The 25,014-nt window shown below is 44.8% G+C and overlaps 1 protein-coding gene across 1 annotated transcript in view; it reads right to left on the bottom strand.

Moving 5' to 3' along the window:
- LOC147705971 (protein-glutamine gamma-glutamyltransferase E-like) overlaps nucleotides 1-25,014 on the bottom strand; it is a 285,536-nt gene that overhangs the window by 103,820 nt on the left and 156,702 nt on the right. The window contains exon 11 of the mRNA XM_086932428.1: nucleotides 4,237-4,394. Within this exon, the coding sequence (XP_086788554.1) occupies nucleotides 4,237-4,394 (158 nt within the window). The remainder of the gene's footprint in view (nucleotides 1-4,236; nucleotides 4,395-25,014) is intronic.

Here is a 25,014-nt window from a genome sequence, read left to right on the forward strand (position 1 = left end):
GAGAATCAGAGCAGGAGATCCCTTAAGGATTTTATAAGCTACACAGAGAACCTTGAACTGGATCCTTCGCGCAATTGGTAGCCAATGCAGGGCGCGCAGAGTATTGGTTGTGGGGCAGAATCTAGGTAAGCCCACAACAGCTTGAGCCGCTGCATTCTGTACGCGCTGTAAGCGAGTGATTTCGGCCTGATTTAGCCCCACAAGAAGGGAGCAGGCATAATCGAGCCGAGAAATCACAGTCGCCTGGATCACAAGTTGCCTGGTAGTGGCATCAAAGAATTTTAATACGGGACGCAGTCCACGCAAGATGCCAAAGCAGCTAGCCGCCATACGCTTGGTGTGACACACAAAGGAAAGAGATGGATCCAGCCACACCCCAAGGTTTTTTAACTCAGAGACCGGGGTAGGCGTAGGACCCAAGTCCGAGGGCCACCACCTGTCTCCCCAGAGTTCCGTATGCTTGCCAAAGATCATGATTTCGGTCTTACTTGCGTTCAGCTGGAGACAGTTGGAAGTCATCCAGCTGGCGACCGCTCGGAGTCCATTCTGGAATCTAGGGGCATCCACGTCTGCATCCCCGCTGATCGTAACCGCTAGCTGAGTGTCGTCGGCATATGACACCATGGTCATACCCCAATGCCTGACAACCTCAGCCAGCGGTCTCACGTAAAGATTGAATAACGTGGGACTCAGCGAGGAGCCCTGGGGAACCCCAAGATGCGGAGGATGGAATTTGGACTGATACGGCAGAACGGCCACGCAAAAAGATCGGTTAGTAAGGAAAGAACGGAAGCACTGGAGTGCAGGGCCGGTGACACCTGCTTCCTCCAGGCGTTGCAGAAGGATCGGGTGGGAGACGGTGTCAAAGGCGGCGCTCAGATCTAATAGCACCAGCGCCGCCATTTGACCCGCATCGTTCACGGAGCGCAGATGTTCCACCATATAAAGGAGGGCTGTCACGTGCTATGTCCGGCCCGAAAGCCATTCTGCGTGCTATCTAGGATGTTAGCCCGTAGGAGATGGTCCGAGAGGGCAGAGTTAACATGCGCCTCCGCAACTTTGGCTGGCCACGGGAGAAGTGAAATTGGGCGGTAGCTCTCAGGTTTATCAGCATCCAGAGTTGGTTTCTTAAGGATGGGCATCACTACCGCCTGTTTCCACTTCACAGGCACCAGGCCGGATGCTAATGAGGTATTAATCAAAGAGCAAACCGGCGAAAGACCGTGAGATGTTAGGTCTCGGAACAAAGCTGGCCGTAGAGGGTCAGCCGGGGACCCAGACTTGACCTGCTGAGCCAACTTCCCAAAGCTTTCCGGTGTTAAGCTCGGAAAAGAATGTAGAACATCCAAAACTGGAGACTTTGGAGGACCAACAACCGAGGGTGCGACAGTGGGAAAGGCTCTGTAAATAGCATGGACCTTTTCCAAGAAAAAGGCCGCCAAGGTTTCACAGTGTGAAATGGAACCCTGATTATTCGCTACCACCTTTTTATCTAAGAGATCTTTCAAGGCCTTAAAGATAGTTTTGGAGGGGTTGGTACTGGTGCGAAATTGCAGGGCGTAAAAAGCCGCACGGGTTCTACAAACCGCACGATGGTACAGTTTTACGGTGGCCAAATACAAAACTTTTTTTTCGCAGTCATAAGTTTTGCGCCATTCCCGCTCCGCACGTCTACAGGTGCTTTTGAGCGCCCGCAGCGAATCATCGTACCAAGGACTCGGATCCCTGGTCCCACATTTACACAAGACTAGTGGGATGAGGGAGTCAAGGACACTAGTAACCCACTCACAAAAGCGGTCGTAGCCCACATCCACGGTTTCACCTGAGCCTAGCGGGTCAGTGGACAAAAGGTGGTAAAAGTCATCAAGTTTTAATTTGTTGATAATATGCTGTGTTTGGTAGATAATAAACTGTCTATCACAGCCAGCCCATGGAAATCAGGACACTTCTGGTGGCTTTACCTTTTTAACTTATGTCCACTAATGACTTAGTCCTAGCATTTACTCATTGTTGCAAGAAGCACAGCGCATTTGGACTGCTTAATCAGCTAAATGTGCTATATACATTTTTATACTCAAGCATTACTCATACAAACATCTGCCACCAAATGTGCACTCCATTTACACAACAGTTGATAGAAATGAACAGACTGATTTGTTTTTGGGTCCAGTCCCTTGAAAACTGAGTCTTAGCCCGTTCAAATCATAGTGTTACGGTGATGCATTAAAACCATTAAGTAATAGAACACTGCTTTGCGCTGTTAATAGCTATACAAAACAGGGCATGGATTGTTGTACAGTTCTGCTCTAGGTCACACACATTGAAAAACATTTGACTGAAATTAAATGTATCGTGATGATTTTCTGCTCTCAGTGATATTTCTGTTAATTGCTTAAGTTATGACAATCTTTCCTCTTATTGTGTGAACTACAGACAGGTTATTTACTTCTCGACATGGTCATGTTTTCAGGTTTTAGTTTCCACTCTTTGTGAAGCTGATGGACTTTTCATATATTATATGATATGTATGTAGGTCAGCTGTAGGATGGTGTTTACCAAATCATTGAACTACTGGTACTGTTGAGAAGCTCAAATGTGGAAACAATGGTGGTTAGGTTTCCAAATGGAGGACTCCATTGGGAGGGTGAGACATCTGATCCTTTCCTTGTACTGAGTAAGTATAGATGACATAGGATCTTTTGAACATCAGGCTAACTATAACATCAAACACTTGCCTCTCTTTCTACTGAGCACAATTAGATTTACCAAAGAAATGTGTTGCAAACCCCTGTTCCTGTGTATCTATCGTTGCCTGTTGCCCATCATTAGCACGGAGCAGCATGTGCTTATCATTTGTCAAATGCATGGCCTTATCTAATAGGTACATATGTGTTGATATTTAGAAGCTCTGTTCTTGATGACTTCTTGGCCACTGTTCTCATTGTGCATAATATACAGCCTTGAGCATGACTTTCCGGATATGCAGAATTTACTGTTATTTTTGGGGCATGGAGGACATGTGGCCACTAGGTGAGATTATGAACCTATCACTGGCTTCCCGTAGGAATGCCCAGATTTCCTATGATTTATGTATTTGCACAGTCTACCAATGGACATCGATTTGTGATGTTAGTTTCACAGGGAATGCACATGATTGAAGGTTTTGTTGAAAAATGTTGGAGCAGAAACAATGGTCGTCCCATGTTTTGGAGGGAGTGAAGAAGCAGATTCTCAAAATGCGGAAATCAAGAGGGATTCCAATTGTTCAATGTTGTCCAGTTGATTTGATGCTTTTATCCAAATATGAACAAATGCAGGGCAGATAAGGGCCAATGAGTGTGCTTTTTGTGTATATCGGTGTAGTTTTTCATGTCCCTGATTGTATATGCTTTCTAATGTAGATCTTTCTATATAGATATAGTTTTATATACACTTACATTGTTGCCCGCAAGTCTAGTATGATTTATTTATTTGTGTGAAAATATGGTAGGTTGGTTATTCTGATTCTATGACTGAACATATGATTCGCACTTTCAGATTGTATCTAAGTCTAATGAAATGTATTAAAAACTAATGTTTTTGGAGATGTCTTGAAGTTAGCTGATAAAGTGGTGTGGCTTTTTTGCATTTCATGAGAAAATAAACATGCAGTGGCGGCCGGTTCAGTATGGGGGTGTTGGGACGTGTGTTTGATTGTGAAAAAAAACATTCACTTACCTGATCGCCATGTCTTTCCACCATTTCTCCCATGACGTGCCTCCTCGGCTCGTCTTCTAGGAAGGACCCAGGCTCCCCTGAACTAATCACATATGCAGCATTGTGATTGGTCTGAGCATAGTTGTTCGGCGCTCAGATGGGAAATGGAAGCCTGGGTATGTTCTCCACCCAGGCTGTTAGGCAGCCTGGGTGGAGAACATGCAAAGTGCTCATGACGTATTGGCCAGCCCAAACAGGGTTGGCCAAAGCTTCATGCACACTTTACAGTGCAGTAGCCACTCCACCTCCCTGATGTCAGCGGAGCCAACCCCCTCCTTGCCCTAACCGGACAATACTAAAAATGAAATGGGAATAACTTCTGCTATTATCATTTTATTTTTTATTTTCACTGCTCGTGAGCAGTGGGGCGAGACTCTTCTGCCTTAGAGGAGGAGCCGCCACAGTAAATATGGAGTTAGCTAGAGCCAACAAACAACGGCCTGCTTCTCATGCTTTTCATATATCAGAAAATGTCCTTACCTTGATAGAAATGGGTGGGCTGGTGAGAACAATGTCCTTCTCCACAAGCAGTTTTTTACCCTGCTCGTCCTCACACAGAGCTGAGACCTTAATCATGTTGTCTTCAGTCAAGGCGCTTTCATACTGACAGTAGGAGATCTTCAGTGGGATCTGTTTCTCTAAAAATGCGGAAGACACAGCATGGTGAAAAAACATAAGGAATTATGGGAAATAATCTTTCTCTGGAGTTTAGTGATTAAAAGCTAAAGTTCTGGATTGCATTCCAAAGGACATAGCATGCCTGCTATCTATTAAGATTCGTTTTTTATGGATCTTTATTTATTTGGTAGTTTATATGGCATGTGTTAAAGCTTGCGGGCATCAAGTGCTTTACATCAAAAACTTTCCACAGTAACGTATACAATATCATAAGCAACACAAAATACCAGGATAAGACAATACAGGCAAAAATTGGCAACAATGAAACCAAACTGCAAGGTCAATAATTGAGGATGCAAACAGAGGCCAGTTGGAGTAGAAAACAAATTCTATCCAGTAGTCAGTACATAGGTAGGCAGACCGGAGCACTAGAAGGAAATCAGGCGAACAGCCAAACAATTCCAATCTCAGTCTACAGGTAATCTAAAGAGAGGAAGGCAGAAAATTATAACCTGCCAAGCAGCATTGCTTCTGTGGATCCTGGGCTTCAGATCATGTCCTAAAATGTGCATATAAACTGTTCATGAGATCCAGAGATATTGCTGGCTCACGTTACTATGCAAGAAATATCTTAGCTTCACATGCACCATACATTAGGCTGAAATTGCCTTCCTAGACCTTACCATCTAACATGAAGAAGGTAAACTCTACAAAAGCCTCTTTAGAAAGCCCACAGTGAGGAACACTCTATTGGCTTACACTAGTAGCCACCCTAGGGCCCTACGTGCTGGTCTACCATGTGGCCAATTTCTGCACCTCTGCAGAAATTGTATCCATAAACAGGAATATTTCAGAAAGGCCTTCATTTTACAAGACAAACTGGTGGAAAGGGGCTATCCCAAAAGAATAGTGAAGCATTCCCTCAAACGTGCATAGTACTGTTCGAGAGAGGAACTACTAACTCCCCAAAAAAAAGACCCCTCTTGATAAAATGATTTGTGTAACTACATTCTGCACCTACACAAACAGAATTCAAAATTTATTTTAAAAAATGGCACTTAATTGAGAGTGTAGACCCCTCTTTGCAAACCCACATGTTTTCCTTTCAGCGTGGGAAAAATATCAAAGACCAATTGGTCCATTCCTCCATGCAATGCCCTAATACCCATACTGCAGTAGATACCAAATGGCAAGTGATTGATGTGGCAGTTGCAACATTACCCATATTCTGCAAAACATTGAGTGAAAATGGATAGAACTTGGCAACTCCATTGATCAGGGATTTCATATCTCAGAGGAATGGCACAGTTTTGTAACAACTTTTTGCCATTAATATTTTGGTTATTTTGAACTTTCCTTCAGGAAAACGACCACATACAGATATGCACTATTATTGTGAATACCAAAGTTTTTTAACTGTTTGATTTTTACTCATTGATTATGTTGCCACAATAAATGTATATTCCTTTTCTTATCCTTCCCTCTTTATATGGTCCTCCATGAACTTTCCACTAGACCAAGAGACACACTGGGAGCCTGCTCGTCTCTCTAGAGCAAGGATTGTTTCTGCCCCACTAACAGACTCTTGCATACACATTTCGCTACATCGTGCATCATCAGTAATGTCACACCGTCCCAGAGACACACAATTCTCCGGAATCATCCCTCTCCATTACAGTTTACCATATCCAGCAAAGACGACACCTCGTGCACGTCTTTAGTCAGTACAATAAGTTATATAGTGCCCCAACATCTGCACTCCGCACTATCCAACATTGTCTTCGTGAGGCGGAATTCGGCAGCCCACGTTTCTTCACCGGATGCAAATTATATTTTCATGTTCCACATCGGGGGCGGCCTTAGGCATGTGCAAGCTGTGCACCTGCACAGGGCTGCCAAACCCCAGGGGCCGCCACGCCAATATATATCTTTAGTATAATAATCCTCTGAGGATGGATACATATTTGCGTGGCAGCCCCTGGCAGGGATTTGGCGGCCTCCGGCTCTGTTCCACTTCCAAACACCCCGCCCCCCCCTCTTCACTGGCCTACGCGCTGGCGTTCCTCCTGGTTCCTTATTGACTTCTTTTTTTCCCTACCCACTGCTGTCCCGCTGGTACAGGCGTATATACCATTGCAAGCAAAATGAAGAGAATTCGAGTACACAAATCTGGTTATTCGAAACAAAAGAGAAAGGCGGCTCAGCAGGCTTTCGTAGCGTCACAGGAAGGAACAATCCTGAACTTTATCACCCAAGGGAAACCTAAAGATGGAGAATCCTCCGGCCAGGAGACTGCTGATGCACTAGGTAAAATGTATCGTTCTGAGACGAATTCGGAAGGGTAGTAGCAGCCACAGGTACTTGCCATCTAATGCCTTTTCTGGACGTTTTATTAATACACCTTCCTGAGCTCCGGGGTGCTGCGCCCCGCCCGGACCCTCTCTTCCGGGGCCCCCGACCTACGCTCCCTGCCCAGGCCCGCCATGAGCCTAGAGCCGCCCCTGTCCACATCGTTTTGTGAAGCTGACTTTGGCAGCCCACATTTCCTTATCAGAAAGACGTACAACCATTCCGATAGATATCGCCCGCTAGCAAGTCCCTACGACCTGGGTATGTGCATTGCTACCTCGTGGTATCCAGGACATTGTCCTTTCCTCATTGTTTCATGTTCCTTGCAGTTGCTTTCTCTTCAATCCATAATGGCTCTCACCCCTTCATTTGATACAGACTTACGTGTCTTTCATATATTGAAACCCGTATCTCTATGTAGTTCTTTATGTAACACTGCTAATTATTTATCCTCTGCCAGATTGGGATGATTCCCTCCCTCACTAGAGTAAATCTCAACGGCTAATTGACATCATTTTTCCTGCACTTGGCAATTCAGTTGCTAATCCTTGGTTTCCTTTCCCCCTTTCTTAAACATGAAGAAATACATTTTCTACTCACTTTATTGGTGTGCACTTTACCAATCTGGCACACATTGCTCCTAGATCTATCTTACTATTGCTACAATTTCTCATGTTTCTCTCTTCCCTTGGTTGAGCAAGTGTTTTTGTCTCATAACAGATGTCCCTTATATTAATATCTTGATGAGACTCCCCCCCACTCTTTATGGGGTTGAAACATTGTAGGCCAGTGTAGGAAATTGCTAATTCATAAATGGTCGTTTTTATGTTTTAAAAAACCCTATTGTATGTTGTATTGTGTCACTCCCTTGGAGAAGCGTGGCTCAATGGTTAGAGCGGCAGACCCTGAAGCAGAGGTCTGGCCCGGGACCAGGGTTCAATCCCTGTCTCGGTGGCTCTTAGACTCAGTCTCCCCAGATCTGATAATTCTCGCCCCGGTGCCAAGTCTAATCATGGGTCCCACCCTGTGACTCTGGTCAATAACTTGCTTAATCTCCACAACGGCCCCAGCAGCGCTTGGATGCCTGGCTTCACCTTGGGGGTGCCCAGGAGTGGACATTTCACAGGAAAGCCTGGAAGGGTTCCACAGCGGTATGAATACAGCGCTACGAGACCTCAGGGTAGAAGTGTGCTATATAAATACAAACACATTTAACTTTTCCTTGTTTCTTTCACATGGCACAACAAGCACAATCTGCTTCTCCATGCAGACATTATTTTGTGTAAAACAGTACTTGGACTCTTTATTGTGTTCTGTATATACGTTTCTCCATCGAAATCTTATTTTTCAGTTAGAATTTGTCATTGTACATGTGTAATATTTCTTCTTACAGTGTCCACAAGAACCATTGTTTTTTTCTAAATATAGTATATGCTCCTTGTGAGTAGGGTTTTTCTTGTTTTTCCGATATGCCACGTTACTATGTGGAAATGATTTAGGAAGCTAGACCCAGGTTAGTCATAGCAAAGGCGAGAATAGAATGGACTGTCATGAGCTTTAAACTCCATTATAAAGAGAATCAATTGCCACAGGTGCCACACACCAGCACTGGGCTGTATAGCAATGGACCACAGCATTTCACGCTTGAGGGCCACTCACATGTGATACCTTCTATGAGCCAGAAGACGCTGATTAAATGATGACCGCCTCAACCCTGCTTCAATTTTGGAGAGAGCACAGACACAGCTCTTTAAAGAACACTCTCATGTTACTGGTACATCAGTTTTTATATCAGAACCTAGATACGCGTCCAAACCCTTGTTGACTGCCTATTTGACCCCTTACAGCAATCTGCTGTGTTTTGACTATGTTGACATTGCACATATGACATACACATAAAAACTCCTATATCCTGTATGTCTGTACAATACCAAATAGTAACAAACAACAAAGACCTCCATCTGGCAGACTGACTGTATCTAGTATTGATTCCATTCTTGAATATTTGTACACATGTTGTGATTGCTTCCTTTGAGTCTTGGTTCGTAAGATGCCCTTGTATCTTAAGGACATCAAAGAGGTCCTACGTCTAACAAAAAGCCTTACCTTTGACCCAGAGACAGGTGTTCTTATCAATCTTGACATTGTGGTCTTGTATACAAATACCCCTCAGGAACAAATGTCATGTTAAAAACATTTATTAAGCGCGCATCACCAACGGTTTCTTGGCGCTCAGATAAGGATCACGGCAGTGGCAAGGAGATTGCTTAATCAGAATATGCTTGAATGAACAACCAAGTCTTTAGCTGTTTCCTGAACTGGACAAGGGAAGTCAAAGACCTAATCTGCACCGGAAGGGAGTTCCAAAATTGCGGAGCAAGGACAGAAAACCTTAGTCCGCCATACTTCATCTGTTTGGCTGAAGGAATTTCCAACAGATTCAAGTGGGAGGATCTAAGATTTCGAGATAGAGTGTAGCGGTGCAAGCGGGCCGAAATAAAAGCTTGACCGTTGTAATGTAGTGCTTTAAAAATGAAGCAACCCATCTTAAAAGCACAGCGCTTACTCACTGGGAGCCAATGAAGGCTTTTCATTATTGGGCTGACATGATGCCATTTAGGCTGAAGAAAGATCAGCCTGGCCGCCTAGTTCTGAACTAGTTGGAGGTGCCTCAGTTGGTAAGCGGGAATGCCAACATACAACGAATTGGAGGGATTTGGTCAAGACGATGAAGCCTCAGATCGATATTAGAGTCCTGTAGAACACAGACCACAGAAGGAATACTGGCCTTAATGGTGGCTATCTTCTCTATAAAATAAAGATTAAGAGTGTCACATAGAGACTGAGAAGGAACTGGTTTAGGCATGACTCTATGTGGTGTAGTGAGTTGGTCAACTATAGTGAAAATCTCTTTAGATTTATTAGATGCATTGATACTTTTTTTAGAGAAATAGTTAGCCTTAGTTTGAATAATCAAATTGTTATATTCTTTCATCAGGACTAGATGGGAAACTTTTTTTTCTGAGAGATAGTGATGGCGCCATTGGCGTTCTGCTTTTCAAAGTTCAAGTTTCTTTCATTTAAGAACTTCCGAGAACTACCATTGAGCGTTGTGAGTCTCATGATCTTGGTGATTTTTGAGGGGGGTGGCACAATCAATGGCCAACTCCAACCAAAGTTTAATGCTCTCTGCCTGGGTCTGAAAGTCTTCTAATGTAGAGGGGAAGGTATTCATTAGGCGTTACCGAAAATGGTCCATGTCTGCTCTTCTCCAATTTCTGGCCATTTGATTCTCTATTAGTTGGGGTTTTGGAGGAGGAATACATCGGAAAGTAAATCCAAACAAATGATGGTCGGACCAGACACACGGGGATATCAAAGGAGTGGAAATCTCCAAATTTGAGGTCCAAACTTGATGTAGAATATGCCCTTTTATAAGGGTGGCGTCCCTCACATGTGAGGTGCAATTCATCCCTGAAAGCAGGTCGACAAATTCCTTCAAGCTAGGGCTCTCCCGATTGTCACTCGGCCAATAATTGAAATCCCCAATTATGAGAATCCTGACGTAGTTGATAACAAGGTGAGATATCATCTCTCCCAGTGCCTGAGGAAAGGTAGGCATATTACCAGGAGGTCTATAAAAGAGGGCACAAATAAAAGATAACTGAGGAGAATCAAATTTTAACATAAAAAAATCAGTTGAGGGCAGACAAGTGGCCTCTAAACTGGTGAACAGATGTTCCTTACAGATTATGGCAGCAACCCCGCCTCTCGCTTTCCCCAGAAACCGATTAGCCTGAAGGATACAATAGCCATCCAGAATTAGTGCTAAAATGTCTGGGGCACAATCATCGGTCAACCAAGTTTCAGTTAATAGGAGAATGTCGGGATTTTCTGATTGTAGGAGCCAAAAAAATTCAACTTGGTGTTTCACCAAGGATCAGGTATTCAAGTAACAGACTGAAAGTCATATAGGTTTCTGACCCTTAGGGAGAAAGGGGGTGGACCGAAGTGAATTCCTGGGGGGTTCTAAAATTAATTCTGGGAAATCATATCTATGTGTCAAGATTTCCGCCTGTCATGATTGCCGGGTTTCAGAATATCAAGATGGCGGCTTAAGAACGCGCATGCGCGAGGAAGTCAGGCAAGCATAAAAGCCTGACTCTCCTGTTACACTGCGCTTCGCGTTTTAGTGTTTGGCTACTTCCGGTCTCCCTCACTTCTGGTTTCGCCGTGGCCCTATCACTCCATTCGTCGGGTCGTTTTCTGTTGCTCGTGCTCTCGAGACTAATTCCCGACTTCGGAATTTTGGACTTTGCCTTCGCTTCCCCTGAATCCCATTCGTTCAGCTCCAGAGTCCTTGGATACAGCGTCCCCTTCCTCACTCTTTGATTGGATTGGACATTTCTCTCAAATATTTCTAACGTGGACTGGAACCCTCAGTTAGTCCCGCCTTCCTTCCAGACCTGGGATCCTGTGGATTCAATGGCCGGCGGCCCGGACATCGCGCACAGTGTTCCGTTGACTGGCCGGACTTTTGCCCCCCTGTCCCGCTGGTCAGCCAGAAGTCTGAATTGTTGTTCCGCCTTCCAGCTGGGAGGTCTCTTATTCCCTCGGTCTCCTCACTACTGGCAGCAGTTTCAGACCGTGGTTACGGTAACAGCGCTACTGCACTACATTTTTTGTTATTTGAATTATTACTTTAATTTAATGACGTTCAAGAGCATGGCAAGTGTGTTTTTATATCCCTTAATGCTTTGAATTGGTATCAGTTGTATTTTGATTCTGCCAGAGGATATCAAACCTCAAGAGATATGTTTTTCCTGATATTTGTGCTGACAGGTGGGCCATTTATTTACCCACACTAATTTTATACCCAAAAAAAGGCAATCTACTAGAAGTACTCACAACGTTATTTCTTGTCTACACAGTCTGATAATTGAGCAGTACAACAACCATTTCTTCAATCCTACGTTATAGAAGGGAAGTAGTAAGGTAATTCACATAAGATATCTTTAAGTACAGGTCATATAGGTTGTAGACTGTCTGTTAACCTGTTACCCCTATTTTTCAGCTATTTGAACAAGAAGTCCTGTGGAGCCCTATTTTCCTTGTTTTGTTTCCCTTCTTTCCCTGGATTACCATTGTTGATTGGCAATCGCCATTCTCAATAGGTGATTTGAGGGAGGTCATGGACCTTGCTTCAGTTCCGTGGCGTTTCTGCAGAAACTAGAGGGAAACCTGACACCACCTGTTCAAGAATGAATTTGGTGTTCCTGTTAATTTGAAAATTACCCGGCCACGATTTCAGTTCCTTAGGAGAATATTAAAAAAATTGGGCATAAGGAGTGGCCCCTGACCTGGTCGGCCACGGACAGGCGCAGACGGGCTTGCCTTTAGCGCGCCTTCGGCACGCCGGCAGGGCGCCCGCTGCGTGCATCTGCTGCGCGTCCAGGAGAGCATTTCGTTTTATGCCTTTCAAAATCCCGTTAAGCGGCCCGCCAACCAACAGGAAGTGGGGGTGGTCTCGAGGATAGAGGGAGTGAGCCTAACCCGTTTCTCTGTGCAACCAGCACCAGACAGCCGCGAGGGACCGGAAACATGAGCACTGGCTACTATTAGTAGTCGAATCAATCCTTACTAACATGGACTGGAGTTACATTCCCTCCATACATTTCATGGTAGAATGTCCCAGACTAGCCCTAATAGAAAATTTCTTTTGAATATGAAGGGGTCCTATGTCATCTACGGGCAGCACTTTTGCACTTAGGCACCTATTAGGATGGCGGACGGACCTGCGTCCGTCCGCCAACCCTGAGGTGGAGGGACCGTCCGCAGGGGCAGCGGCGGCGGCGGTCCCTCCGGTGGAATTAGGATGTGACCGCCACACTGGCGGTCACATCCCGTATATTTAACATTGCGACAGGTGCTGCTTTAAAGCAGCACCTGCCACAAAGTTAAATATGCATGCTGTGCATTTGCATGCACAAAGCGGCAGGCACCGCGCGGTGCCTCCCGCATTGTGCATGCAAATGCAGGGGAGTACCATAGGTACCCCCCCATGTGCACCCCCCACAACCCTGGGGGCCGCAACGGCCCCCCAAAGAAAAGACTGTATGCCTTTCCGTGGCGGCATTGCCGCCACGGAAAGGCATGTCCTGAAGCACATCCTAATATGGCTGGCGGTGTCATATAGACACCGCCACCATATTAGAGCTTTTCCGCCACGGTCGGAAGCCGACCACGGGGAAAAGCGGCGGACGGCCTTCCCATCCGCTAATGACCCCCCAGCCAGCCTAATGCGGCGGGGGTCTTTTCATTCACCGCAGCGGTGAATCCGCATCCTCCGGGCCGGCGGTGGCTTCCGCCGGCCCGGAGGATGCGGATTCACCGCAATCCTAATCGAGCCCCTTAGTGTGGAATGTTCACCAACTAGAGGTGGACTTCATTTATTCTAACTCTAAATCACGTATATGACTTTGGCATGGATACATGGCCAGACACTGAACATCAGGCTCAGAATTCATCTGATGTGTAAATGAAAGAGTCCCCTTGCTTAGATTCGCACAGACACTCAACCACACACGTTTAGCATTTCTAGACCTTAACATCAAAAATGATGATGGTGGCTTTGAAACTGAGGTTTACTATAAACGTACTGATAGGAATTGACTACTTCTTCTTCTTTGATAGTTATCACCCTCGATCCTTAAAAGAGAATCTTCCTTTTGGACAATTTTTTCCTCAGCCGATAAAACTGTTTAAACATCACCAAACATGACGAAAAAGCCAACGAGTTGTTTAAAAAATTGGTTGGCCATCAGTATCCTATGAGAAAGATTAAAAAAGCAAGATAAAGAGCACATAATATCAACAGGAAAGCCCTGCTGGAGTCCTACCTTAACTTATCCAATAAAAAACGAATGTGCATTACCACTTTTCCTCAATCTCTAACCAGGTTAAAAATATAATTACTAAACATTGGAGCATGTTAAGGGCCCAATTTATTTTTTGGCTGAGAGCAACACAGTGGTCAGGCCACCCGATTTATATGCAGGTGGACCATAGGGTGTTTATTCCATCACCAGCATGGCCAGACTTCTCTCGTGGCCCAATGAAAAAAGGCGATCAGATTTGCCTCTATGTCTATGCAACCAATTGGGATGGGTGGACATATTGCCATTTTTTAACTGTCGGTCACTGCCAGGGAAACCCTGGTGGTAAGGGACAGTAAAAAACAAAAAATTCCCCCATCCCCATGGGAGATGACTCTCATGGTGAGGGGGGCATTATCTTTTTGAAAATAAAAAAAGAAAAGTTTGTTGCCAGACTCCATCATGTTGATGGAGCCCTGCACCAAACGGCCAAAGCATTGATGGGAACAGCCATGATGTCAGTTTCTGCCAATGCTCTATAAATTACCACTAGCTAGGTGGTCATTTATAAAGCTTTGACAGGAACTGCCATGACAGCAATTCATGCCATTCTTTATAATTAACAGTCAACTTGATGGTCTTTTATAAATTAGGTTGGCAGCATCTCCATCAGAGGGATAGAGGGAAGGAGTGACGATACAGAAGAAATGGTAAAACCATAAAGGCTGAAAGGCAAAGTTCCAAATAAATGACAAAATCAATAAGAAGTCAGACAGCATCATTAGAATAAAAGAAAAGTCTCCTGGCTCACCCGTAAAATCAAGGGGTTTTATACACTATAGTCGCATTCAAAATGAGAAGAAAATGCAGTCTCAGCATGACATGTGCAAAAATAACACAAATTGGTCAAATCAGAGAATAACAGAACGCTAAAAGTTTATAACACTAACCCACTTCTACTTAGATGTCGAGCAGCTTATACGCAGTTGCTATTATCATTGTCATGAACAAACTGGTGGACTTCCAGTTTAATGTGAAGCTGAGAAGGGTGGTGACCTTAATGAGATTGATTGACTCAGGAATGTTATTGATGCAGCTGTAAGACGATATTTTCGACAGCTCTTGCACACTCCCCCCATTCCATCTAAGATTCAGATAAACAGTAGTTTAGGTTTATACAGCAATACGGGGGACTGGGCTGGGAACTCTGAGAATCTTCAATTTGATCACCCTCCGCAAGATAAAGAAATGACTAAACTTAGAATGATATAATGGAACCTAGCAGGGATCAGAATTAAAATAATACATCCAGAATGGGGAACTCACGTAGATATGTTTCATATCCGTGTGGTTCAGGAGACTTGGGCCCTGACCATATTTTATTGGGTGGGAGATGGCCGCAGTCTTGAGGAGCTCTGGCGGCGTTGACCCTTTATCCTCTTTTAATCACCGCCATCATCGCCCCATGCAGTGAATACTGCACTTTGCTGCTGCACTGGAGGACTAGGACTGCCGTAGGGGTATGATTTTTGAGCGTGGATTGCTGTTTCTGCCACCGGGGGACAGAGCAGCCCAGCACTGTCTCAGAGGCCCTGCCGCTACAGGAGCCACGGGTGAGCCTGAGGCCAAGTCTGCTCAGACGCTCTGGGTCTGTGCCCCTCCTCACGTTCCTGTCTGGATCCCTTCTCACTGATTAAGGAGGTCAGAGACTGCTTCGGGTACTGGCTGCCAGGTGCTTGCCAGCCGCGGGGATGGGATCTACCTGGGTTGGCCCACCTCTTCTTTGGATGGTCTCTCCACCCTCCGGACCCAAGATGCTGTGGCTGTGCTTCTGCAGACCCCCTTGGGCCACGACCTGCCGCATTGGTGACCCACCTGGAAAGTGGGGGATGCAGAGGGTTTTTCTGTGGTCTCCTCTCTGCCCTGTTGGAGTGGGGTTCTGTGGGTGTGGCACTAGCCTTAAGGCAGATGGGCCTGCGGCACCTGATACCTGCCTCATTGGAATATGTGGGCTAGTGTGGTGAGTTCCCCCATGGGCCTTGGGGAGCTTGTGACCTGCGAAATTCCTTTGCTGTTGGGTGCATCCTCCCCTACCGCCTTGGGGGCCTCCGCCTGCTCACTTGTTGTCTCATCCCTCCTTTACCACACTAGTGTTGGCCCAACACCTGGCCCGATTGCATTTCCCCACCACACATTCAACTCCTGGATCTCTCTGTGGCTCCTTCTGGCGGACTCTGGTCTGGCTCTGCTGCGAGGAGGCCCACTGATGGTTCCCTGCATGTGTTTGCCTCCCATCTATGTGTGAGGCTAGCTAGGATCCCTACTGGCTTGGTTTGGTGTTGCCTTGGCTGTGGGGCTTGCCGGACGGGGACTATTGACACTCCTTGTTTTGTTCTCTACTGCTGGAGCTGACTATTCCCCACCTCTCTCAGCGTCCTGCCTGAGGCTCGACTGTGGTCCCCCCAGCTACACTGCATCACACACTGCACTGTGGCACGGCTGCTCTTGCCTATAGGGGCCCATCCCCACTCAATGGGCTGCATGGAGCCCAAGCAACGCAAGCTGCACTTTGACCACACGTAATCTGCTACAGACACCACCTCCCACTCTGACGTGGGGAAGGCTGCAGACTGCGAGGCAGACAATGCTGGGGCCAATGACATGACCACTATTCTGTTAGAGCTCAATGCAGGGGTCTGTGCAATGGATGCATGTTTTGACACACTTGCGGTCGCATACATAGGCTGGGGGAGCGCCTGGATCAACTGGGGTGTAAGGATGGATAGTGATGAGGAGTGAATATCATGGCTGTAGGACAGTAGCACTACCATGCAGAAATGACTGGACAAGATGGAATGCGTCCTGAAGCAGGTGGCGATCAAAAATGAAAATCTGGAGGTTAGGTCTCGGAGAAATAACTTACATATATCTGGCATTGCAGAGACCACCAACACGGGGAGACCAGTTGCCTTTGTGAAACAGCTCCTTACTCAAAAAATGCAACTGCTCTAGCTTCTCACACACCTTCACGGTAGAGCATGCTCATCGGTCCCGGGCCATCACCCCCCCTGAGGGCACCCCACCCCGTTTCCTCATTGCATGTCTCCTCAACTACAGGGACAGAGACACTGCCCTATGTCTGGCCCGGGAGAAGGACCCTCTCCGCTATGAGGGCACCAGCATCTTCCTCTTCCCTGATTCAGTGATGCCAAGAACTCTAGAAGCAGGGTATCCGATATGCGATGCTCTACCCAGTCAGTCTGTGAGTTAAGCACGAAGGAAAAATCCAAATTTTCAATGCCCCTTCAGATGTCTCTTCATTTTGCAAATCTCTTTGGACTAAGACCTCCTCTCCTTGAAAATCTGTCCCAGACATAGATGGATCCTCTGCTTGTTCGATGCTCGCCTCTCCGGACTATCCTGCTCCGACGTGACTGTCCTATTTCTGTATGATCAATGTCTGTTTGCTGTTCCCCCACAAAGTCTCCAGTGCTATTTACACCAGTGCCTATCACTTATTTACTGTGATTACTTCTTTTCTATAACTGTGGTTGATTAATCTCTATTGTTGCATGATAATGTTTAATAATGGTCAACTGCTGTCTGTGTTGTCGCTATGCCCACTGGATGTACACCACATTATTGTTGTTGGGATTGTTTTGTTTTTTGTTTCACTTTGTTGGGTCCCGCTGGATACCTTATGTTATATTCCAGTGTGGGTGGGGTTGGGATTTAGGTTTTAATCTAAACTTTTGTTTATATGCTCACTCATGATTTACTGCTGCAGCACTTCCTGTTACGGCTACATCTTCATTCTCTGCACGTACTCTTACACGCTTTCCTTGCTATTGCCATACCGCCCATCCAAGGGAGCAGGTCTTTGAACCTCACTTTCATTACTTGGAAACTTGGGGAATCCACAACCCTACGAAGGAGAAACAGGTCTTGCCAGACACAGGTTAAAATCGCCTTTCTGCAGGAGATGCATCTGCCCCAGCTGCTGGCCGCTCATACGCTAGGTCATTGGGTGGACATCGCTACATCTCCTGCTAAAGTTCATATTCCCGGGACACTTGTATCCTCATACGTAAGAGTGTTCCTCTCACCCTCCAATCCAGTCACTCGGACCCCGATGGGCGGCATATACTCCTTCAGGGTATACTCTCTGACAAATGGGTATTATTGTTGAATATTTATGCCCCCAATATAGATGATAATTACTTTTTCATGATATATCGACGCATATGATTTATTCAGATGCAGACTATGTGACACTGGGTGGGGATCTAAACATGCTGATGTGTGCCCAAACTGACTCCGCCAGAGTGAAACTAAATCATAACCAAAATTGTGAGCCTTACCGCAGCACAGGCGCTGCCATCCTTTTTGATCTGGGACACCGCATCGACACAGCCCGCCCGCCCCCCGCCGCCCGACCCCTTTAGCCACCTCGGGGGTCCGGCCGCTGAGTGGAGTGTGGGCGCGGCACAAGGACTACAAATCCCAGCAGCGTTAGCGGCGCATACCGCTACCTTTGCGCGCCAGGAGGCACATAAATCCGGCGTCAACCCTGTCGAGGGGGTGAAACTAAATCCTCCCCCATCTGCTCGGTTCGAAATCGGAGGTACCGACAGATAGAGCGGGGCCTCACACTCCCGAGCCGTTGCCGGGTGAGGTGAGGTCATCACCCACACAAAGCTGGGAAGAAGACAAGCTTCTTTCCTTGCAGTGGACATACAATTGCTAAAGTTCCTGAAAGATATGTAACTTTTTCTAGTACATTCTTGTTAGTTTGCACTTGACACGTATCCCTTGTAGTTGCAGTAGCTATGTCTTAGGTCCTGAAGAAAGCCGGGAAAACCTCCCAACAGGCTGAAACATGTCGACCGACCTGCACAGCGCCGTAGGGTAGTCTTACTACCAGGCGTGTTTTTAACTTTGACACATAGCCTTTCATTTGAACCCTTGTGCTGAGTCTATGTAGTCAATTTTATCCATCACTTTCCGTTGGGCACTGCACTTTGTTAACGATTATTTTACTGTGAGTCGCATGGCTAGAGCACTGACATTCACTCCTGTACCGACACTATATGGTCTGGCCTTGGTGTTGAATGATCAAAAACAATCCCCCACATGACGTGAACTCCAGCGTAAAAGCTAAGCTGATGGGTCTGTTTCTAGCACATGTTTCTCAACAGTTTGCGCACACGTGCATCCTTTTGTTTCACAGTGATAAGCATAGTTATACACCATCCCCTGAACTGGTCTGCTCTGTTGTGTTTACTGAAACTAAATCATAACCAAAAATGTGAGCCTTACCGCAGCACAGGCGCTGCCATCCTTTTTGATCTGGGACACCGCATCGACACAGCCCGCCCGCCCCCCGCCGCCCGACCCCTTCAGCCACCTCAGGGGTCCGGCCGCTGAGTGGAGTGTGGGCGCGGCACAAGGACTACAAATCCCAGCAGCGTTAGCGGCGCATACCGCTACCTCTGCGCACCAGGAGGCGCATAAATCCGGCGTCACCCCCGTCTCGCGGGACGCCGGGCGAAGCCCGGGCAAAGGGGGGGCCCTCGGGCCCTCTGAGGCCCTCCGAGGACGAGGAGGTCGGGTTGGGTACACCCCCCTAACATCTCTGCCCTGCGGCTTCACAGGTAAACCTTCAATACAACTTGTATGTGTCTAAAAAGCGCTTTTGCGATTTAGTATACTATACCCCAGAAGGATAATACCTATTTCGACATAGGGCTCCGCTGCATTACACTTACTGGTAGACCCCTGATTTCTCTATTGAGTGCATGCTATTGCAGCCCTGCTACGACCACACTGCAATGTCTACCAGGGGAAGTAGAAGTAAAACTGCTGCAGCAAATAGTACATCCGTTATTGGCCCCATTGACAACTTCATCACAAGAACTCATGACGCTATTGACTTAAGCATCTCCCTTCTTGAAAGAAGAGTCTCACAAGATTTAGAAGCTGCCAAGCGTAGGGTCTCACACGAACTATTAACAACTAAACGCTCCTCCCTTGGCGAAATCTTGCTGGCAAAAACTCCTGCCAAACACAACGAGCCACAACCAGGCTGTCCGCAAGAAATACGGCCTGATCTTCACACCATTCCTAATGAAATCAACTTATCAGCAACAGATCCACTGATCGACTGTGATTCTGATACGAGTAACGATCTAGAAAAGACACCAGATCTAATCATAAATCTTACTCCGGAAAACACAGGAGAGAATAGTCCTACATCAGTAAGACCCGCTGAAGAGGGCGCAATTCGTAAACAGACTCAACAACCAATAATAAGTATTCCTCCTGCTGCAAAATTACGTAAAAAATCCAAAGCTCCACCTAGAAAAACCACAACTAAACATTCCACAGTTAGTGGAATAACAAAACAACCCGAGGCTTCAACTGAAGACATGCAGGAAAAGGTCCAGGAGTATATAAATAATCTTGACGCATCAGTAAAACAAATAAAAGACGATCAACTAATAGAAAGAGTTGGCAATCTCCTGGCGATCTTCATCTCACCAATCGAATCTAGATTGACTCGAATTGAAAAGAAACTTGAGGAAATTATCGCTGTTAACAAAAAGACTCCCACTAGAGACATTGCACCTACTAATACAGCGGGAAAAACAAGTACCAGCAAAACCACCACTACGAAACAGACAGAAAAAGTTACATCATCTGTAGATAGAACAACAAAACCACAACCAAATCCAGCTCCTTTCGTAAGCAGAGATAAGTCTACAAACAACCCTACTACAGGAAATGGCCCAATTCTAAGTACAACTACTAGCACTCAGGCTATAACTACTACTCCAGGAAAGACGACAGTATCATCCCAGGAACAAAAAAAGAGACATAATCATTCGATCTCTACTTCCACAAACTTTCAAAAACCCCGGCCAATACATGACCCACCATATAATTCAAGGCAGATCCCTTCAAGAATCAATCTTCCTCCCGAATGTGGTGCTTATGTATTGATTTTGGTTAATGTTCCTAGACTCAGACATGATCAAGAGGAAACTTTCTCATCTTTGAAAAATAAGATCTTGCACTGGTTGATAACAAACTGTAATTATCCAATAGAATGCACAGGGGAAATAAACAATGTACAGAGAGTAGGATGGATAGGCCCTTTAAAGAAAAAATTCGAAGGCGACTGTGTATCCATAAGCTTCAAAAATCCGCAATGGGCCGAGAAAACTCTGAATAGAGCCCCTCCACCCTCGGTCTGGGAATTTAACATTACTTTACTCCCGCTGGGGTACTTCTATAGACATCTGATCACTAATGTACCAACAATGGAATCCAATTTAGCCACTCCCTTTCTCGATCACCATCTAATGCTCGAAAACAATTCCCCCTTTTTACAGCAGTATCCCAAATTCACATATCCGAACGTTCATATGCAAAGACATCAACCACAGGTGCATTCTCATTTCACACCTCATCCTTATCTGTCTACAATGCCACATAAAGAATACAGGGACCCTCGCTGGCAACAAGTTGCTGCAGCACCTGGCAATCTTTATAGCATCCCAACACAAAATAGGTTTGCTGCACTATCCACTCTTGATTTCAATGACTGACAAGAAAACATCCATCTCGAAGGACTAGTGACTTATACATTAAACCCAGAAGGCCAGATGTTAGATAGTGCCTTCAATACACAGGAAATAGATATTCAAAACTCTACAGTAGAGAATACCCTAAATACCCAAAATCGAATAGGACCAAATGATGAAACTAACTTAGTACAAACAAAAATGAGTCCTGAACTCCCGGGAAATTCATTAACTAAGATAACTTCTCCCAGACATAACAGAAGTACTTCTTCAATACATATAACTTTCTGGAATATAGCAGGTTTGCTGGCCAAAGTAACAAATCCTAATTTTATAAACCAAGTGACTGCGAGCAGTCTTATCTGTCTCCAGGAAACTTGGGCCATTGAGCCATTACATATAATGGGATACAAGACTTTTCTTTCCTCAGCAAAAAAATCTTCATCTGGAAGAAACAGTGGTGGCTTAATTATCTATATAGCCAATGCCTTACACTACGAAGAGATCGTCCCTGTTAAACTAAATGAGAATTACCAAATAGTTATTCTAAAGACAACCAAACAGACGCTATATATTATTGTAAATTTCTATAATAATAAGAAACTAGACGATCTGACCAATCTTCTTCAAGAGATTTCCTTAACTCTACAAGACTTAAAAGAGAAATTCATTAATAAAACATGTACCATACTTTGGGGTGGCGACTTCAATATCCACTTATGTGAGAATAATAATACAGATAAATGTGGGATTGAGGAAGATGATGGTAATATGATAACTCACTTTACTCACTCATACGAAGGCGAAAAAATGAATGAGGCTGTAACTGAACTAGAATTGGGCTTTGCAAACGAATTAAAAACTTCCAAAGTACCCTTTACACCAACCTTTATTGGTAGGGGACTAATGAGTCTGATAGACTACGTCATGATCTCAGCACATAAAGGCCCAAATATAGAATCATTTGAAGTAGTTAAAAACCCTTTAAGTGATCACTTCCCCATTGTAATCGCCCTAAGAGAACAAAAAAAACAAAAAGATCTTGATACATTTTCTTTACTACATCAACAAAACCTAGAGCTGGGTTCTCTTAACGGCTATACCCTAAAATGGGGAAACATTGATAAAAAAGCGATCACCTCAGGAGTAGTTACAGCATGCAAAAACGAGATATCACTTTGTCTAGACTATGAGGCAAAAAGTTCTAATATAATAGCTAGTTTCAATACTATTACAGAAAAGATAAAAAAGGCACTAACCAGATCTTGTAAACAGAAAAACTGTGCAAAGAAAGGCTGGTTTAATTCAGCTTGCACCAAAGCACACACAAAACTGAAAAAAGCATTGGGCAGGAAACATAGAGACAGGGAGGAAATTACCGCTCTAAGAAGAGAATATGCCTTAGCAATGAAAAATAGAAAACAAGAGATAAAAACCGATCTATGGGAGCGTCTAAAGAAAAGCTCAGAACTCAAAGATAGTGTTGAGTTCTGGCAAATAGTAAGGTCACCATACCTTACAGGCAAGGAGGATATACCCTCTATCGATGTTGCAATTACTAACACTGAATGGGTAAATCATTATTCAAATGTTTTTGGTTTAGGATCATCACATAATATGGAAACAACAGACTCATTGAATCAAGTCATCTATCCGTTAAACCTGCAGTTTACGCATGATGAGGTACAGAAAGCATTAAGATCCTCAAAAATAGGCAAGGCCCCGGGGCCAGACGGGGTTCCTGTCGATATTTTTAAATACGAGGAAGAACTTTGGTCCCTGCTCTTGACAAATGTATTAAATGCATCACTAGAAGAAGGCCTGATAAAATCTTGGAAGACCTCTGTACTTGTCCCGATCTTTAAAAAGGGAGACCGAAACTCACCAACTTGTTACAGGCCTATCTCTCTCCTGGACTCTCTTCGGAAGGTCGCTGGTCGGATCATTCTCGAGAGACTCCAGGAGTGGGCAGTTACTAATAACGTTATATCAGATATACAGTACGGATTCCGTGAGGGTCTAGGTACTGTAGATCAAGCGTTAAACCTGTCCCTATTGGCAGGAAAGTATTTAGAGGCCAAAGGGAGTGTCTTTCACATGGTGTATGTAGATCTATCCGCAGCCTTTGATTGTGTTATACACTCAAGGCTGTGGATGATCATGCTGAAAATGGGAGTAGACCCTCCTATCGTGGACTTCCTACGAGAACTTTATACCGGAACAACAGGCAGAGTGCGATTCGGGACAAAGGGCCAATTGACAGATAGTTTTGGTGTGGAAAAGGGGGTCAGACAGGGATGCGTCCTGGCCCCCTTCTTATTTACCCTCTACACAAACGGCCTCGAGACCGCAATGCTTGCAGGAAGTAAAGACCTCCCCTCGGTTGGTCGTCGGCATATACCCGCTTTGCTATATGCTGACGACGCGGTCATTTTGGCCAGAACTTCAGTGGAACTACAGCGAGAGCTGGATAGATATTGTGAATTTATGTTAAGTCTGAACTTGTTTTTAAATGTTAAGAAAACTTTTACTATGCATGCGGGGAAAAAGAGCCTGAAACCTAAAAGACTATTTGTGAAAGGAGAAGCTTTGGAAAGAACATCCACTTACCAATACTTGGGAATCGTCATTGATGACAAATTTAAGTGGAAAGCAGCAATTACTGCTAGGAAACTATCCTTTCTAAAAGCAACAACGGCCTTGAGATCATTTGCTCAAAAACTGGGACATAAACCACCTCTAGAAATGTTAAAAATCTACAAGGCAAAGTGTGTCAGTACTGCTATTTATGGGGCAGGGATATGGGGGTACGCAAATGTGACTGACTTACAAAAAACAGAAAACGCCTTTTTAAGATCCCTACTAGGGCTACCGAAAAATTCCTCTACATACGCCTGTCATGAAGAGCTGGGCATAGACCATCTAGAGAATATTATAAGAACTCAACCTATAATGCTATGGCGCAGAATCTGGGTCACTGAACAATGCCACCTAACCAGACTCATTATTCAAGACATACAGACGCTTGAGCACTACGAGAGGATGAAATGGACAGCCTATGTAAAAGCCTTTCTAAAAGACATGGGATACGGACATTATTTTACAGATCCATCATCTCTAAACAGCATTACCAAATTAGAACTGAGGAAAGCATGTCTTTCACATCTGCGTCAAATACGTCTGCTAAAAGAAATCCATAAATCCTCTGTACAACAAAGTTTATTGGTTCAAACAGTACCATCTGTTGAACCTTATTTGATGTATAATATGACTCAATTTGAAAAATTACTTTTAACACGCCTTAGGTTCAATATGTTCCATTTAATGGTCTGTTTCCCCACACAGAATGATTGGTCATCAAAATTGCTGTTGTGCCCTTGCGATTCCCAATCACAACAGTCAACGATACATACAGTCCTATTTTGTAAATTTTTTGAGGCACCCCGCAGACAATGGCTATTGCCCATACTAAAATACTGGGGCCTACGCCAATGTGGCCCAGCTTACCTGGCGTTACAATATCTTGAAAATGAACTGATAGCAAAAGCAATTGTACGCTTCCTGAAATTTTGCATCCGCCATCGGTCTAATCTCTGATAATTAAATGAATGAAGAGACCATTGGGAATGGCAGTAAAAGTTTACCCATTTTTTAAAATACTGTGATTTTATAAACTGTATTTTAAACTTATGACTTTTTAACAGTTTTTTTTTCATTGAATCAATGTATAAACATGTATTTCTATGAACTTTTATGGTTTTTCATTTTAAAAACCGAATAAAGTTATTTTGAATTGAATTTGAATTGACTCCACAAGAGCACTCCCTAGT

Source organism: Lissotriton vulgaris, chromosome 7 (assembly GCF_964263255.1).
Source record: "Lissotriton vulgaris chromosome 7, aLisVul1.2, whole genome shotgun sequence".
NCBI classification, from domain to species: domain Eukaryota; kingdom Metazoa; phylum Chordata; class Amphibia; order Caudata; family Salamandridae; genus Lissotriton; species Lissotriton vulgaris.